The sequence below is a fragment of the Mixophyes fleayi genome, chromosome 8, assembly GCF_038048845.1.
Source record: "Mixophyes fleayi isolate aMixFle1 chromosome 8, aMixFle1.hap1, whole genome shotgun sequence".
Classification (NCBI taxonomy): domain Eukaryota; kingdom Metazoa; phylum Chordata; class Amphibia; order Anura; family Limnodynastidae; genus Mixophyes; species Mixophyes fleayi.
In genome coordinates, this window is record NC_134409.1 from 104,290,425 (window position 1) to 104,309,680 (window position 19,256).

The 19,256-nt window shown below is 42.0% G+C and overlaps 1 protein-coding gene across 2 annotated transcripts in view; it reads right to left on the reverse strand.

Annotated features, from left to right (window-relative positions):
* Nucleotides 1–19,256, reverse strand: part of CACNG2 (calcium voltage-gated channel auxiliary subunit gamma 2) — an 88,844-nt gene that overhangs the window by 40,428 nt on the left and 29,160 nt on the right. The window contains exon 1 of one of the 2 annotated variants that reach the window (XM_075183047.1): nucleotides 7,019–7,097. The exons of the other annotated variant lie outside the window; for it this stretch is intronic. Within the exon in view, the coding sequence (XP_075039148.1) occupies nucleotides 7,019–7,040 (22 nt within the window). The 5' untranslated portion in view covers nucleotides 7,041–7,097. Of the gene's footprint in view, nucleotides 1–7,018; nucleotides 7,098–19,256 lie in introns of those variants that run through there. 2 annotated transcript variants of the gene reach the window in all.

The window sequence follows — 19,256 nt, forward strand, 5'->3', positions numbered from 1 at the left end:
GCTTTCAAATCAATAATTACAATAAATGTAGCTGCTATTATAATAATTCCAGAGGGTGGTGATTAATTGCTTAGTGGTTCAGAGTCTCAGTCACAGTTCCTTGGTATCCCACTGGGGTCAGCAGCAGGAGAGATTGGTAATACATAGAATTTAGCAGCAGGGCTGATTGGGGGCTCTTCCGAAGTCACGGAGGAGGAAGCGAGAGGAAAATCAAGCAATGGTAAAGAAAAAGAGCAGGCGAAAAGAGAAAGCAAAATGCGTGTTTGTATGTCTTTATATGCACCAGTAAATTTGACCCATTCTTTGAACAGTGAAGGAAATGTTAGTGGAAAATATGGGCAAGGCAGAAATCTATTGATGAAAAGCGTATACACTGAAAAAGTTAAAACAGTGACTTGTGGCTATAATGTCCAATAAAATAAAAGTCTAAAGCTACACATATAAGACATGTAAGTCATGTATATTTAGGTATGAATCTGACGGAGTCTTATAGTAAAACATAACTATTTTTTCTGTTAGGGAATATAAAGTACTTGTAAGATGTAAAGAAAGGTATCTGAAATAGAGTGGGCTGTGCATGTGGTATGAAAGCAGACAGAAATGTCAATAGTATATATAAAAGTCTATATGAAACTGTGTATAGGGGTTACTATATCTGCAAGTATGATATTAAAATAATCTACTAGATTGTACCCAATCTGCCTCTAATTTTGTGACAGTAAAGTATAGGAGGCCAAAGTAGGTTTTTCTAGGAGGTGACAGGTTAATGTTCCCTCAGTACCTTGAGTCGCCAATGACCCCCTCTCACAGGATTCTCTCTCCTCTGCCCCTTACTGTCATTAACTAATTGATGCCCCCATCCTCCCTACTTTCACTGCTGCATTTGTGCTTCACTTGGCATCTCAGTCCTACTCCCTGGCTCTCCTTTGTGCTGCTGTCTACAAGCTAGACGGCAGCCTTCACGCCAACACTTCCTTCAAGGCTCACACTATGCTGCCCAACTCCCTTCTTCCAACTCTTGCTTCCTTTGCTCCACACAATCTCCTTCTCTCAGGGAAGGACTCAAAGACATTGGTGAAAGTATAGAGGAGGCTGTACAGAGCAGTGACACGTGGTACAGAGGCAACATTCATAATCATCATTTATTTATACAGCGCTGTACAGTTTTGTCATTCATTATCTTTTATTTATAAAGGGCCAACATATTACGCAAGCTCTGTACATTGAAGGGACCACGATACAAATAAATAATGACATGAAACTGAAGATAAAAATGTCCCTGCCTGAATGAGCTTATAGGTGTGGGGAACAGTTGTTACATCAGTCTCTGCTCCATTACAGCTTACAGTCTAAATTCCCTAACGCACACACACCAAGGACAATTTTATCAGCAGCCAATTGAAGTGTGGGCAGAAATTGAAGCACCCGGAGGAAACCCACACAAACGCAGGGAGAGCAAACAAACTCCACACAGATAAGGCCATGGCCAGGAATAAAACTTATGACCCCAGTGCTGTAAGGCAGCAGTGCTAACCACTGAGCCACAGTACTGCCCACATTTAAGTTAGCGGACTGACAGGAGAGCAGTTGAGAGAGCAAAGAGAAAGGGGTGAGAAGCAGTAGGTATAACATGGTCTGATACATTAGTTTTGAAAGAAGGATGGCATACAGTTCTGAATACTATGTGTAAGTGTGGCTATAGATATGATATTGTGTGTTGTGCTTGGTTGCTTATTCTGAAGAGGCACGTGTTTGGGGGAGCACTGTCATGACCAAAGCTATGCCCATGACATTGCATGTGTACTTGGCTTTGTTATTGTGATATACATATATACATATGCATATACATATATATATTTAAAGTTGAGCGTTAATGCATTTGCATGACATAAAGATATGTCTTGGTGAACTATGTACTCACTGCGCGGGTACATAACTTGCATCCGTCTTTAGAGCTTGCACGTATCTTGTGCTTGGAGGAAGATCAGGTGAGTTAACAAGCTAGTGCAGTGTAGTAAGGACATACTGAGAACAGTTAAGCACACTCCTTTGAGATTGACCTTACTTTGAGTTATATGGTTCTTGAACTACAATAACTGTGCACTCACATAAACTAGGTGCAAGTTTTAGAGTTGATAATGATGACTGTCACATATTGCTCCAGATGCATCTATACCCGAGATTTAAGTTTGCACATATCTTGTGTGACTCAATATACAGACGTGAAATCAGGAGTGTGCAGACTTTTCTTTGCGTATACTCAAATGGTGCATCTCTGCCTTCAAATCTAAATCAGTCCCATTGAGTAAAAGAGAGACAGAAAGGTACAATTATGAGCAGTGCAAAAAGCTTAACTTGTCAAATTAGTGTAACTCAATGTGGGTCTAATTCATAAAGGAGCATAACTGGCGTTTCTTTGCGTATAATGTGCACAATTACTCTGCGCATGCCGAGAACACAGCAGCGTACAATTCAACTTCAATCGCAAAAGACACTTACGCAGCTTACAATTTCAGGGATGGGCACTGGGTGTATACCCGTAGCCACTGACCAGCAAGAGCATGCCAAGCTCGAGCGGACGCAGCAGTATCCGTTTCAAGCTCTGGGCATCTCTAGAGTACTTGTTTTTTAGTTCTATCGCTTGGAAAAAAAAACCCACTTTTTTTTTTTCAATGTTCTGTCATTAATGCCTATATTATTACCTGGTGACATTGATGGAATAGGTTTATTTTTCTCTGCAATCTTTTGTGAATTTATATGCCACATATGTATTGGACGTATCCTCTACACATCCACTCCTTGTTGAATACGGGCGTGCATATATCAGTTTCACATGCGTTTTTATAAAACACATATTACATTAATTTTGCTTGCCTTAATGAAACAGGCCCTGTATATCTAGGGCAAACCCAGCAATTAAAATACATTGCAGGTCTGGATTTGTGGTATGAAAAGTACCAGGTCTCCTTATTAATAATAAACCTGATTTTCAATAGGCTAAAGATCATTTTTGTAAACTTGGTTGAAATCCCCCAACCTAAAAACGACCCTGTCATGTTGATTAATCAAAGACACCTGCATATCAAGCTAAGTGAGTAAGATTGTGTGCGTGACAGACAAATGAAACTAAGGCTGCTACCTTTAAGGGAGGATATTCCTACCTGTTGGCATCCCACAGGAAGAAACAAACCCTTTTTCTGAAATAAAAATGCACAAGCTGGTGTTGGCATAAATACCGGTCACAGTTTTATTTAAAATCAACAAAAATGCAGGGAAAGCAGTGCGCAAGGTTCTTTTTCCTCAAGCTTTTGAGGTGCGTGTTCTGCCCACCATGTGGGCACCGCAAGCTCGCCCCCTAAAGCCTGCATCATGTGCCCACACACCCTCTTTTCCCTTGGCACGCCTCCGTAGAGGCCCGACTGTTGAAGCTGGAGCCGGGCAGACGGCCGCCTTTCCGGGGCGATTATGCACCGATGCTGGCTCCCCCATAGCTATACCTTGCGCGCCGCTTGCCCCCGCCACACGCGGCCTTCGAGAACCCTTCATGAGGCCGAAGCCCCCACCACCATGCTGTGACACTACCCGCCCAACACTTCCAACTCTTCCTGTATCACGTTATTGAAAAAGTCCAGCACGACCTTTGACAGGTGTACCCCATCTCTCCTATAAAAACCAATGCATTTCATGCTAATGTCTTCATGCCGTATGCTGATGCCGCCACACATGGAAATGAGTTTACTTATGGCTGAATTAACCCTCTTACGAGCTCTGTCAATGCCCGCTCCCTTCCTCGCACCTATCGAGGACAGCCTTGGGATAATATATGACCATACCAATGTAACGTCACTCCAGCGGTCTTTGATCCACACCAAATCCTCCCAGATACCTTGTACTAAATCTAAAGACTTCTTCTTTCCTGGTTCACCCTTATATCTGCTGCCTCCAGTCTGTATAAAGGATGGGTATATTTTAAACTTTGATTTTTTTTGAATAAAGTTTTCCCCTATCCTGTATATATTATGTCCAACTACATATTTTCTAACGCCAACTCCTTCTCATCATTTGAATGCTGTATCCTTACCATATACGCCTCCTTTCCTAGTTGTGGAGGAATTTTGTGTAGCAGCTATTTTTACTGCAAGATATTATACTGGAAATGTGTTTTGTTTGGTTTTTAAAAAAAGTTGCATTGCCCCGTGGTGTAAAACTACCACATCAGATTGGCGTCCTTTTTTGTCTGCCTCTAGCAACTTCCCCATAGCATTCCTCTTTTTCCAGCCAACTAACAGTAATTTCTTCCTTCGGCAGGCCTAGCCGCTGCTCGTATGGCCTTGTTGATGCCCACTTCATCGCCTAATGGACATAGGAGTGTCCTCCTACCCTGGATAGCTGTGAAAAGATTGAGACTGCATGCGTGAGGTGGCAGAAAAAGAAAAAAGAAGAAAAAAACCCCTGGTGGTGTGTGCTGGGTGGGTGGACATGAGGGTACCAACTTCTCATTCACACACATGGGGGGCTGACCTGCTGTTTCTCTTTGCCAGCCTGGCATAAGATTTGTAACTGTCTGACCTCCAGCCACCCAGCCTCTTGATATAATCGACACATCGCCCCTCGCTGCTGATCTTGCCGTGCCTATCCTAAATGAGTGTGTCCTGAATCTTGCTACATCCCAACCTAAGGCTTGTATGCATCTCTTAAAAAAACGCTGTGAACTTGAACTTTGCGTCCCCGTGCACCCCGAAGACTTCCCCTCCCTTCAGTCTTGAGATATTGCTCCACTGGCGCCACGTCTGGACCCACCTTCCTTTTCCTAACTGGCCATCTTATACCGGTGTATCTTACACAACACTGTGTTAACGGACATTACCACATTCTTACACAAAAAGCCTGACCTGAGTGATTGGACTGTGCTGTCAAATCGCTGAAAGCCCCACTGTATGCCAAAATAAATACAGTGGTAAACAGTGTTGTTTTCTGTTCATCCCTGCATACTGTGTGTGATATCCCTACGAACCCCCTCAGCCTCTCTGCTGTCACTGGTTCCCAGGGATCCAGGTTCCGAGTCTCGTTCCTGGCCCAGCCCCTCATTATTGGTTGCACTATGAATGCTTTGGTTATATCTGCTTCTCCCCTCAGCCTCAAGAAAAAGGCAATGCCGGCTAGTATGTTGCTAACACTGGCCTTCGAAGCCCTGGCTGTGTGTAGCTCACCCAGGAATGCGAATAATATCTGTAGGGCTTGCCCCCTTATGATCTTCTGGCTATAAACTGCTGCCATCTATACCAAGTTCTGCATGTCTTTTGCCACCAGCTCGCCTAGACCGGGTTGCCAATGGTAAGCCTGCTCGTTTCCTCCTTGAAGATCTCCTACTTCTGTTTCGAGAGCGCATCAGCTATGGTATTATGCTCACCCAGAACATGCTTTGCTCTGAATGTAATGTTTTGATGCAGGCACTTTGCAACTAACCACCTAAGCGGCAGGGGGATGATGCTGACCGATTGTTAATGGCTTGCACCACCCCCAGGTTGTTGCACCAGAACCTGATGTGCCTGTTCTCTAACCTCTTCCCCCAAATTTTTAAAACGCCACCACTACTGGAAACAATTCCAGTGCAGCTAGGTTCTTAGTGAGACCGCTAGCAACGCACTTGTCTGGCCACAATTGTGCGCACCATTCCCCCTGCATATACGCTCCAAAAAAACCTATTGCCCCTGATGCTTCTGTGAACAGCTGCAGCTCACAGTTAGGCTGCTCTGTTGCTGCTATAAATGCACCCAATTAAACTTGTGTAGGAAATGATCCCATACCAACATATCCATTATGATCTCCCTGCTAATGCGAATCCTGTTGTAGCTTCCTCCAGCCTGCTCTTAAAATATGCGGCCCATTGGTATCACCCGGCAACCCCAGCATAGAGTGACCTTCCTAGCCTCTTTGCAATTTTATCTCTAAACACTGTTGTCTGCGCATTGATAGACTTCAGGTTTTTACTCGCTATCATTCGAGAAACTGACCCCCTAACAAGAATTTTAAACCCTTCCTTAAATCCCGCACAAGTAAGCTTGCTTCGTACGCTTAGGATATATGTCCAGCCCGTCTGCATGCTGTCCAGCCTTATTGCACTAGTTGCCTTTGCTAGGCTCGCTTGCACCGGGTGAAGAAGCGGCCTTCTATTTCCTTTTACGCACTCTTTTGCAGAGTGGCTTTCAAAATGTGCACGCATACCTGAACCTGCAGTGTACCATTGCACACTGAGCTTTGTTAAATACCCAACACTTGAGTCTTTACTACCTTTGTAAACTAAGTCTCCCTACCCCTGGCTTTGCTGACTCACCCCCTCTTTCCATAGCTACGCTGCCTTGGGCATTTAACCTGAGCTCTATGTCCCTGACCAAATCTTAATTGGTTTCTGACCCTGCGACTTCAGCCGAAAGGCCTCATTGTATTCCCTCAAGATGGTCCCCTGGAACTACTTATAGGTTGAGTGGATAAAATTTGTGCAATTTACCTTACTCATAGCCATCCCTGGGAAAGCCTCTAAGTAATATCCTGTGTAGACAAGCTTCCCGCTTAGCCAATTACCCATCGCTTCATATGTATCAGCCTGCGCCACTCCTCTCTCACTAACGTTTTCTTTATCCTTTAGCCCTGCTTCTGTCAGGAGTATATATCTATAAATGTGCCTTTCTCAATGTCCCTCCTTGTTTGTTTTGGCACATGAGCTGCAATTGCGCCAGATTGCAGCCTAAGGTTACCCCAGCCTGCTCAAAAGCTGTAGATTTATTTATTTATTTTCGAAGCCTAACCCAATTGATTTATAGCTGCATCCACCCCAAGACCTGTTAACCTACACAGCTTTCTCGCCCTCCTCAGCACCCACCAATGCTCCTTAAAAGCCTTATACGCTGCTTCACCATCAGATTCAGTAGAACTATTTAGCCCTGGGCTACTTATTGTTCATTACAGTGATCACCCATATACATATTATTAACGTTAGCATAATCATTAGAATACTCACCGGCCTCTGATGAGACGCTCATCTCTGCACTGGTACTGGTGACAGATGTCTTGACATTTTTCCGCACTGGCCCTGATGATAGCTGCTGACAGCTGTTGTACCGCTGACCGGGCTGGATGTGGCACCTGGTGAGCAGCTTTGAGCTGCTGGAGTCCCGCTGGGATTGACGTGGACTTGGCGATATCCTTCTCCTGCTGCGGTGCTGGACGCTGCACCGTCAGTTCCCCTGTGTGAACTCTTATCTTGATTCGATGTGCGCTGATGGCTGGCCTGATGAGATCTACCTTCCTAACATCTAGATGATGCCCATGCTCTGTTGATCTGGTGGTGAGGTGAGGAGTGGTGACTGTGGTCCTTTGTCATTCTGAAGCTCTCATGTCGCTGCTTTCTCTGTTGTGGGCTTCCATGTCTGCTCCTTTGGTGGTCTTGACTGCGCCCTCTTTCATGCTGGTATCATGTGCTTCTGTGATCCCTTCTTCTGCATGCTGGGTTTCTCCTTCAGCTGCTTCTATCATTTCAGCTGGGTCTTCCTTATCTGGTCTGCAGCTCCTCAGCATAATCTGCCCCTTGTGCATATAAAATAGTTAGTCTTTTCTGCTGCTTGCTGGATTTCTCCTTCCTCTGCTTCTATCATATTAACTGGGACTTCCTTATATGTCTGAGATGAATGCTGTGATAAGGGTATATTATGTACCCATTTCAGCAGTTACCCAATTAATCTGCCTTCTTCCCCTGAGTCCTCGTCATCTTCAGCCCCTTGACCATGTGCTGTAGGTTGCGGAAAGGTGGACAGTTCGCTCACAATGTGCTGCTGGTCTGTGATATTTTCTGCTGCTTACTGGGTTTGTCCTGCCTTTGCACCCAACAAGATTTCCGGGAAGTCCTTGCCGTTTTATTCCTTCTTGGCTGCTCTCTAACCTTTTGCTCTGCCTGAAGCTGCACTCATTCTCCTGCTCACATGTGACCCATATACATTGCTGTGTAATGTTCGTGCCTGGCTGGGTTCCTGAATCTCAGCCGACACGATCAAACGCCTGGATGGGTTCCTCTGCCTTGTCGGAAGGCTGCCTGCAGTGTTTTCCTTGTTAATTTGCAGGCATGTCTACTGCTTCAATTCAAGTAGTTGTGCTTTTTATGATCAGCAATGGCAATGGCTGCTGCTGCAATCAATCTCCACTCGATATACTATGCCTTCTCTTCCTGTCCCTGCAAGATCTTAACCTCGCCACTTGTTTTTCCTGGTAAGTCTCTCACTGGCCTTCTTAGTCCCTAGATGTGAAAGAGGAACATGCCTCCATGCACGTCCCCCCCCTTACTGCTGCCTGTGTACTTGTGTCAATCCTCCTTATCTGGCTCCAGTGCCAGTGTGACCCCTCCGCCCCCTTTTGGAGTGGTGAAAAAAAGAATACCAACAATAAGCCCAGTATATTGTGAAGCATAATAGCTATCTTATTACCGCCCCCTGCTGTGGAATGCTGTGATTCCCGGTGTGGCTATCATGATGTGAATCCCATCATCAAGCCCCGCCTCCACCCACCTACTTTAATAGGGAAGTGGATGAGATCCGGGAGAGAGGCCTGCTTTTCTGGGAATATGCTCAAGTTATGCTGTTATTATATAGAATAACTAATACTCCATCTATATTTAGGATTCCCTATATCGAAACATTCCAAAACCTGACAGTCTGAGAATAAAAATTATAGGTGACAACCCATAGTGAAACAATGTATTAAGGCATTGGACTTCATAAAAATGGCTGCTATGAGCAAATGAATGAAAATGTCTACATTTTTTAAGGCAAGTGCAAAACAATACAGTATCAAGTTATGTACTCAGCTTTTAGATTGTGAACATACACTTACTGCAACTTATAATAACCCTTACTTTGGAATACCTTTATAATAACGTCTGTGCCATCTGGATTACTATTATCACTTTTAATTATTTTTATTAGTAAAGGTAAGAATGCAATAAGGGTGATTTAGGGACCTCAACACTCGCAGATTCAACACCTTTTTTATATGTACGCAAGTCCAACTTCTTTTTTGTCTGTCACATTTTTTTTCCCCATCAATAATGTTTTTTGAAATGTTTCAAGGGTACAAAACAGAGAACTATCACATTTTAAGATACACGCCCACTTCTTTGTCCCTGGAACTGCCCCAAGAAAAACAACCTGCACAGTTTGCGAATACACCTACAAATGCATGTGGTGGAGAACCATTACTTCCAATTTCAACCTACTACCAACTTAGGACCGTCCCATTTAATTTATTAATTTAGACTTTTACAATTTTCTCCTAAAATATTGCTTAGTTTAGCTTCATTCATAAATTGATCATAAATATAAGGGGTCAATGGGTTGTCTTTATAATTCTTATCACTTTGTGTGTTAGATTGGACAGACTGCAACTAGAAATATGGTTTTCCACAAAATGCATCCCATTACAGATAAGTATAGGACAAGTCCAATCTCCGGCTTTTCAGAGGCGCCGGAAAAATCATGTCCTTTTGTGTGAAGAAAAAGGCTGTGCATCCTTTGTCCTGAATATACATGAACCTCCTTGTAAAACTGGGTACACGCATGCAAATATAGGAGCATGATATCACAAAATGGCATCTGTGTGACGGATCTGCACGTTTGTATAAATGATTCTTAATAAACGTCAGTACAATAGTAGAACTAGCCAATATAATTACCTCTGAATAAATTAAGACATTACTACCGCAAAAATATAGTAAAAAGAGGCTTTACCTCCTTTTGATGTCTTAAACCCATTGACCAAATATATATATATATATATATATATCTTGTACATTATTGTGTAATTTGGCACTAAACATGCATAAAGCATATTGTTTTCAGCTCTTTATTCTGCCACACTGTGCAGATGATGCAAGGGAGAATAAAACAGGACAATATATTTAATAAACCGGCATCACAGATTAATTACAGTCTCTTTGTGATTTAATCTTGTGACTATTTGCTTCACAGCCATAAGAGAATATCAGTAGCAAAAAAAGTGGTCCAGACCTTGCAAGGTGTAAGACAAAATACTGTGCTGCAAATAGATTGAAAGGAACCATTAAATATTGCACAGATGGACAATTTGACCACTCAGATTATTTAAAAGAGATGTCAACCCAGACACAAATTTTAATAGTAAATGGTGGCAGGTGATTCAAGTATGGGGGGTGGAGGAGGTGGGGAAGGGTGAGTCTCCCCTGGATGGCAGGAATCCCAGGCATGTTCTGATACGTTGAAGGAGGAGGGGGTACTATTAAAGAATGTGTAGAGTGAGGCTTTCTGCAGGTCAATTCATACACCCTGAGGTCAATCCATATCCTACCCCCAGATCTATTCATGCCCTCTTCCCCATGGTCAATTCATTTATCACCATCTCTTGATGTAATTACTTGCTCTCCTTCATCCTCCATTCAGTTCTGATCACCAGCCTCCCATTTAATACATTTCTCCCAGTCGTCTCACTCCTCTGTTCATTTTATTCAAAGCACCTTCACGTCATATATCCTCCCTCTGCCTCAGTTCATTTCTCCGAGCACCTTTGATTCATATCTACCCCAGCATAGACAGATACACTAAGATGTCCAGCATCCAGAGACACTCAAGGACACACAGAGACACACATATTGTCACACACTCACACGCACACACACACACACACACACACACTCACACGCACACACACACACACACACACACGACCAGGGTTGCTGAAATGAAAAACAAGCAACCGTTTAGTGAAAAACAAGCACAAACCAATCTGAAAAAGCCCCCCAAAAAAACAACTTACAGGGGACCGTCCTTTTCTATAAGACTAATTTCTACACAAAATCCACATTAAGAAAACCTTTATAAACACAAGAGGACAGATTTCTACACTGCTATGGAAAAAGAAGAAGCAAATGCAGTAAATTACCCTTTTAAAATGGGGGAAACCGATGTGGCTGCAGGTTCAATAATCATCCCCAAATGCACACAATTTCTTATTAACCATAATTACACCACAGTATCGCCCCAGCAAGTAAAAAAGGCTAGATCCACAACATATGTGAATTGAGTATAATGTATGCAAGGATAGTGGTATATCTATACCATATAGCCCCATAATATAACAGTGTAAGAAAGGGCTCTGAAAGCAGTCATCTAGCAGCTTACTGAATGGGAGGGGAGGGTGTTATATTGCGGCGTTACCTGCTATAATTGCAGCACTTGTTTCAGCAGGTTGTTGCAGATCCGTCTTCCTAGTGAGCCACTAACTGACAACACAGCAGCCAATCAAAATCTGCATTAGTATATGGCCCAGCCCATCTCTTCTCACATGACTTTCAGCCATTAGGGGGCGGGCAGGTGTTTGAGTGATTGACACAGGAAGTTTCCTTTTAGGAAGGAGGATGAAGTGGAATGGAGGAAATAGCTGGGAAGGCATAATAATGAAGGTTCTGACACACGTGTATTGTAGCCCAAAAACCCGCAACCCGTGACCAGCAATTGAAACCCGCAACTTGGAAAAAAAAAACAAGCCCAATTCCGCTTGTTATAAGCGGAATTGGCAACTATGCACATGAATACAAATAAAAACTTTCGCCCCTCCGTCTCACCTAGCAGCCTGAGTGGTTATCATTTATCAGTTATCAGTTCCACTCCTCCTATGTCCTATGAAGCCTGCAGGACTGTCCAGGCCCATGTAGCCCCGCCCCTCTACTCAGACTCCACCTCTTCCCTCACCCTATTAACTGGGCTTGTCTTTACAACTACTGCAGGGGCAAACCCAGGATTTCTAGAGGGGGGTTTCCACTCCACGCCACCAGAGTTGACATGACCATCATATAATGGACATGGTTATCATTTTAGCCAGTGCTAGGCCACTCTTCAACCACTTCCCACCCACTTCAAATACACTGGCATGCTGTGTGTTGTCTGTTTGGTGCACAGAGCTTCCCCTTCATAAGCAAAACAGTGGGACATAATTCCCGACTGTCCATGCAGTGGGGACAAAGTCCTGACTGAGTAGGACATTCATAGAAAAAATCAGGACGGTCCCACCAGAATCAGTACAGTTGTTCTTGCGGCTTACAGTACATGCTGCTGCCCGTGTCTTAAACTCATTAAATGCTTGTCTGGATCCTGGAATGTTGGGGTTCTGTTTGGAAAAAGGGATAGGTACATGATATATGAAAAGCTGTTTTTGCAGTGCAATGTACCACTTACTAAGAATATCAATAGCTAAAATATAATACTACAGAGGGGGGGTTACCAAGACCCATACAGACGTGGAGATTAGCTTTGTCACTCACGTATGAGTCTTTAGTGGGATGTTTTTGAATTAATAATGTGCTTAATTTTAATTGTGTTAAATTTGTATACTAATTAAGTATATGTAGGTGAACATCCCTAAAGTTTTATCCCCTTGTAGTGAACAACCTACTTAACCTTTCCTTAATTTTTAGCTGAACCCTTTTCTCACAGAAGAGATATTTTCTGGACCTTAACTATTGCCTTGCACACTTGTTGAAGGAAGTGGTTTTGATTTAGCAAGTAGCATACCATGTACCTCAAGGCACTTGTGGCTAGTCTAACATAACTTCTGAGCAGAGCCAGATTTAGACCTCATGGGGCCCTAGGCAAGATACTGGTTTGGGGCCCCCTCCCTGAAAAAATCCATAGTACTATAGTTTTTAGCATAACATATACCCCTATTCAGGGGCTGGCTGGCAGACTTTAGCCCAGGGGGGCAAGCACATAGCACTGGCCCATAAGTAGTGGCCCATTTTTAAAGGTTTGTCTCACCGCCGGCCCTCGGAGGGCCCTCTGGGGACCACTGGGCCTTAGGCAATTGCCTAGGTTGCCTAGTGGAAAATCCGACCCTGCTTCTGAGTGCTTTGCACTCTAAATTTGACACATATACAGTATTTGCAGATTATAGCTCTTGGTTTTAAATCAGGTACACCAGACAAGGTGGATTACACAGCCAGCATGGTTGAACCATATAAAGTCCAATCCAGGATGGAGATCACGAGTGATATGCTGTCAGCGTATAGAGACCTTTTCCAATTTTATACTCTTATATCACACAATGACAAATGGTACATAATTAATACATATAAGACAAATATCCTACTTAAAAATATGCTCTTCTGTCCATGGTAATTCTAAAGCATAATACAGGTATTACATAATACATCTTGCATAATATAAGTAATCATATAATTTCAACTTTATGTCACATGAGGCAAATTAATTGATAACCCAAGCAAAAACAAAGCAATCCTTCCAAAGCAGGGTCAAAGAGACACACAAGATGTAAAATACTAGTAAAAAAATGAAAGTGACATCAATAATGTAATATAATAATATAGTATTGGGCTGACTGTAAGCTAATAAAGTACCAAACCGAATTCAATTATATGTGGTAACTAAATGTATTGTATAAACGACTTAGACTTATAGTCATCAGATTTGAATATACTGCTGGTATGTAAAAGAGGAATATAAAAATAACTTCGATCAAAAGTAAAAAAAAAAACATAAAACACTGATGCCCATCAGGCAAAAGCAAACACAGAACTAAATGGTGATATTAGACCAATCAAATGTGTGATACATGAATGTTTGTATATTTAAAATCAAATTTCCTCATATATTTACCTAAAAAAATACTGATTTGCAAACAAATCCCACTCTAGTGCTTACAGATGCTGTATTAGCTGATATAAGCAGGCACCCAATCAGAGAGTGTCAAACAGTCTTAGAACCGCCTAGTGGGCGTGATTTAAGGTGAAGCGGTGCCCACATCAAGTCTGCAGTGTAGAACAATTAGGAACTGTGCTGACAGTGTCCATGCTGAAAGTGCTTGAACAGCCAATTCCCGGGCAGCGTGGGGGAGAGAATTGGGTTTCTGTGTAACTGGAAACCACCCCTAAGTGTGCGCCTGTACTGTGCAGTCCAGTTCCGCAGACTAAGGGGAATAGTAGTCCAAACAGCCTCTAATTGGTGCAGCCTGGAGGGCAGTTGTCCTTTGCCGGTCTCCTCACACGTTATAGGGGGAACCCATGCTGCAGGCCTCCCTGTTATAGTGTGGCCAGCCCAGCCTGGCATAGTCTCCTTATGGTTAGAACTTTTCCACATTATTTGTCAACCCTCATCAGCACTAACCAACCCAGGCTATAAGTTGCTAACACTTCTACATATTATTTATTTATTTGTTCTTTCTCACTTTAAATGCAAGTCATTATCATCATTTTGACTATGTTGACTGGCATATCTTTACTGTGTCTGCGTCAAGCCACACGTAAACCTTCTAATAATCAGTTATGACACTCGTCATTCTGACATATAGACACTCACATCGTCTATAAACAAACATCCATATTCAATAACATTTTTCAGTTCTTATATTTACTGGAAGAACATTTAAAAACAAAGAACATAAACAGTATTTAGAGAAAAAACAAAAATGGAACCTTACACCATAACTCACAACAAAACAAGAGTCCAAATACAGAAATGTAAAAACAAAATACTTGTCACCAACTTCTAATATGATATCCCCATTAACATCTTTTGTCTAATAGAACCACTCCCACATAACTTATTTATATATTAAATTAGAGGTAACAACAGGTACCTATAACAGCATAAACTATTGCATAGTCTGTCTGGTTGTAACATACAACTACCAGTAATGCTTGTATGTAAAGATGTATGTGCAGGGAAGCTGAAGTGTCAGCCTGAATCTCGGTTTGGTATGGCAGTTCGAATTCCACAACATCAGGTGAAGGGGCGGCTCAATTGTCGGTGTGAATAGTATTCGTGATAGCAATTTGAATCTCTTGATGTCAGGGATGATGTTTCAGGGGGGGAGGTAGCTGCGCTGAGAAGAGCTTCTTTCTGGTTGTCAATGACAACCAGCAAGAAGCTTAAAAATAGCTGTTACAGGTATGTGTCGGTACATTATGGAACAAGAATGTGGTAGTGAGATCTCTAGTGAGAACTATCCATGAAATATATGGGTGATTGAAATGGTAGATGGGTACTTGGAACCCAAAATGACAACAACAACAATGTACCACACACTCTATGGGGGTAAATATCACAATGTGTTCATTTAAGTGGAGGACAGACAATGTTTCAGAGATATAACCCTTGTCCGTTTATAATTGTTTATTCACTGTTGACATTAGGTTTGTATGTGATGTTACTATAACTCAACCTATGACGTCACTTCCACATCATTTTTAAACTCCCTGCATTATAATGATTGTTAGGGCTTGATATAGCAATATTTTCTTAAAATGTTGCCTGTTTTCCACTATTGCATACTTAAATAAAGAATGTACATGACCACTACATTGTTGACTTATCGATACATGCAACTTGATAAGAAACTTAGTTAGTAGGTGGGGTTATACGCAAGATACAGTAGGTTAATGGGAAGATTATGCTAAAAATAATTAATAGAGATAGTTATTAAGATTTTTTTTTGGCAAAAAGATGAAATTATTTCTGTTCATCGGCACATGTGACTCGGAAGGCTACTGATCTATATGATCCTATGGCACAGCTTAGTATAAACAGCTGCACATACCGCAAAGCACTTAAAACACATACTAATGTAAAGGGTGGATGGTATTATAAAGAATGCTGAGAAGAGACCATAAAGAGAAGAGGACAGAGGTCCTTATCATGATGGATGGTGTGTAGGACTTCACTTCCCTGTTCCCATAAGAAATCTGCTGACAATGGGAATCCTACACCCTGGAGAGCATAGTTGGTCTACACATAGCAGTGTGTGTGTTGTTTCCAGGACAGGTGTTATACAGGAAGACAGAGCACTTCGGCTCATTTATTAACTAGTTTCTAGAGATAATACAAATTCTACCCAAAGAACAAGAGAAAAAGCAGAAACCTCTGTTCTGATAATCTGCAGTCTGAAGGAGGTACTGTTATACACGTACTATTATACACATACTATTATACACATAGGCCTGAGCTTAAATTCCCTCAGGCTGCTTTTGCTTGTCCTTTTCCCTTCGCTATCTCCGCTGAACTCCTTGTAGGGCTTCCAGGGACAAAACAACATTGTCAAACCCCATAGCAAAATATTAAGGAAGACCTGATAATGCAGTCTGTCCTCCTGCCAGGGGAAGGCTGGCAAACTTCAGCCTGGGGGCCAGAACTCAACTCAGCATCCTATTTTAAAGACAAAAAAATTCAGGTGGCCCAGTGACCCAGCCCAAGGTAGCCAATTATTGGACCGGCCCAGGGGGCACATGCCCCCCTGCCCCCCTGCCCAACCTGCCCAACCTGCCCCTGCCCCTGCCTCCTGCTCTGCTTCTCTGAGATTGCAATAGACCCTGACACGATAGTGGGTGCAGGCAGTGGTGGAACTATCGCCATTGCACAAATTGCTATTGACCCCCACTGGGTTCCTATAGTCGCTGCACCACCTGCAACGGTGGTGGATCCACCGCTGCCTGCAACCTTGTTTTGGGTGAAAAAGTGTATGCAAAAATATTGCAAAGTGAAAGGCACCAAATTTAGATGCTAGTTTAGATGCTAATTTCATGCAGTCTCATATGCAGCTTGTAAACCGTGCGCTGTATCAAACTCACATATCAAACCGTATAGTTTACATCTGCCAGAGCTCAAACCCGCCAGCATCACTAAGGCCTCTGGCGATATTTTAGTGCTAAATTGCAGCAATGAGTGGTTTTCTATAGCTGCATTAATGGTGATATAAAATCAACTTTATTGCCACAGATTGGTAACACATTTATAGAAGCTAGTTAAAAATCCTATAACAGTGATATTATTATTTATTAATCCCTTATTATTTGCCTTTTACTTCATCCAAGAGATTCCCAGGCCAGGACCAGTATTTGTGACTAGTAAAGGTCGGCTACACACAAAAAGATGGTTGTTGGATACACTCATCATGTACACAACAGGCACAAGAGTACTGGGGTAATAGAAACATCCCTGTGAATCGTGAGTCGCATATTCCACCATAGTCCACAATAGACTGCAAGCAAATATACTGCCAAAATGAAAGGCATAAAATATAGATCCTCATTTATGTTGCATAAAAAAGCCTTATTTTGTGCTGGTGCGGATGGGGTACGAGTGTGCAAACACTTAAATTCCGACAAGAGTTAGAATGACATGTTAATTGCGACTGATGTAATTGGCAACATGGAGGAAATTATGGGTAAATGTATCAAGCTGAGAGTTTTCCGATGGGTTTGAAAAGTGGAGATGATGCCTATAGCAACCAATCAGATTCTAGGTATCATTTTGTAGAATGTACTAAATAAATGATAGCTAGATCTGATTGGTCAAACCCGCCAGAAAACTCTCATCTTGATACATTTACCCCTAGATGTGTTGAAAAACTGACATACAAGAATTCAGAGAAAGAAACATACCGGCAGTGAGATTTACGTCACTTGTAAAGGCGACTGTTACATTGATGCTATTAAGGGGGCAATGCGAGGACCCGCTGGTTGTATAATGTTCAACCCTTTCTAAAAAACATTGTTATTATGATCCTTGAATTGTTCTGGACCCATTCTATTTATAAATAAAATCTCAAAGCAGATGCAATAGCACAAAATTATATAACATGTACCACCATAAATAAAAATACAGCATTAATATGCAACACAAATGAATATATGATATTTAATTTAAAAAAAAAAAAAAGTCTTACATTTTCACTACTGTGTAATGTACAATTTTACTAACTTTTCTAGGGCTTTGCCACTTTAAAATGGTGGTGGAATGGGGTTTCCTAGCAGAGGAGCAATGACAACAGAGGAGCCCTGGAAAAATTGCTTTGTGGCACTGCCCTGGGCTCCGCCTAGGGGGAGGAGCATGTTAGTTACATTTTACAGTAGGTGGTAGTGCAGCTTAAGTCTTGAGGGGAAAGGATTCCTATATTATAAATCCAGCGACTTTCATTGTGGGAAAGTGCTATAACAACTCCCCCTGTGGGAAAGTGCCGATACATTTTATACAATCTGATAATATTTATGTGTGTTTGATTTACATGTAAATATATTTTCCCTCAATTAAAAGACTTTATAAAATTTGTGATTACATCACTCTTACAAACACCTAACCAGGATGGAAAGTGAATTGTGTAGAACAGAGATTGGCCAAGATGTACCGATGCTGATTGGTAGACTAGAACCTTTAAATGTGGATTTATAATTCATATGTGGTTTCCTATGTTTTCTAGTAAATTGTATGCCTATGTCTTTTATTCCTTCTGTTGCCTGTATATATGAGTGGATCTCTTTGATGTGAATTTCCTTGGACTAATGTAGAAAGTGTTTTTCTTATTGTTCACTGAGATGTTTTCTTTACTCCTGATATGCTTATGTATCTGCATACTTGCAAACTTTTTGAGGGGGGGTAAGAGTGGAGGAGGCAGGGCTTGGTGAATAACATCATTTTGGCCGGGTGGGGTACGTTTTTCCAGTGCTAATAACTCCGACACTAGTTATACCGACCTAAAAATGCTGATTACTATAAGGGAGACAAGGAGCAAATACAGACTTACCATATAAGAGAAAGGCGACATGCCTGATACATGGCTGATATAAATTGATATTGCAGGGTTTAAGGCCGCCTGGATTACTTTATACAGGCAGCGTGTTTTATATACTGTGTGCCCAGCCTTACTATCAGTTGTATCTTAGTTTGCACCAAGGATACATCAAACCCAGGATTCGTTTCAGGAATCAATCAAATCCTAAGGGGGGTATGCAATTGTTAGCGAATTCGCTAAAATACTCGCGCTCGAAAAATATTACCGTTAATACGGTAATCTGCGCGTAAATACCATTAATACGGTAATTTACTCACTGGATTTCAGCTCGCAGCCCTGAGCTGCGAGCTGAAATCCAGCGAGATATTACCGTATTAACGGTAATATTTTTCGAGCGCGAGTATTTTAGCGAACTCGCTAACAATTGAATACCCCCCTAAGCGTTTTTCAATGAAAGTTGGGTTAGGCATCCAAGTCCCAGGGTAAATTTATCAAGCTGCAGGTTTGAAAAAGTCGAGATGTTGCCTATAGCAACCAATCACATTCTGTTATTTTGTAGAATGTACTAAATAAATGATAACTAGAATCTGATTGGTTGCTGTAGTCAACATTTCCTCCTTTTTAAACCTGCAGCTTGATAAATTTACGCCCAGGTCTTAATG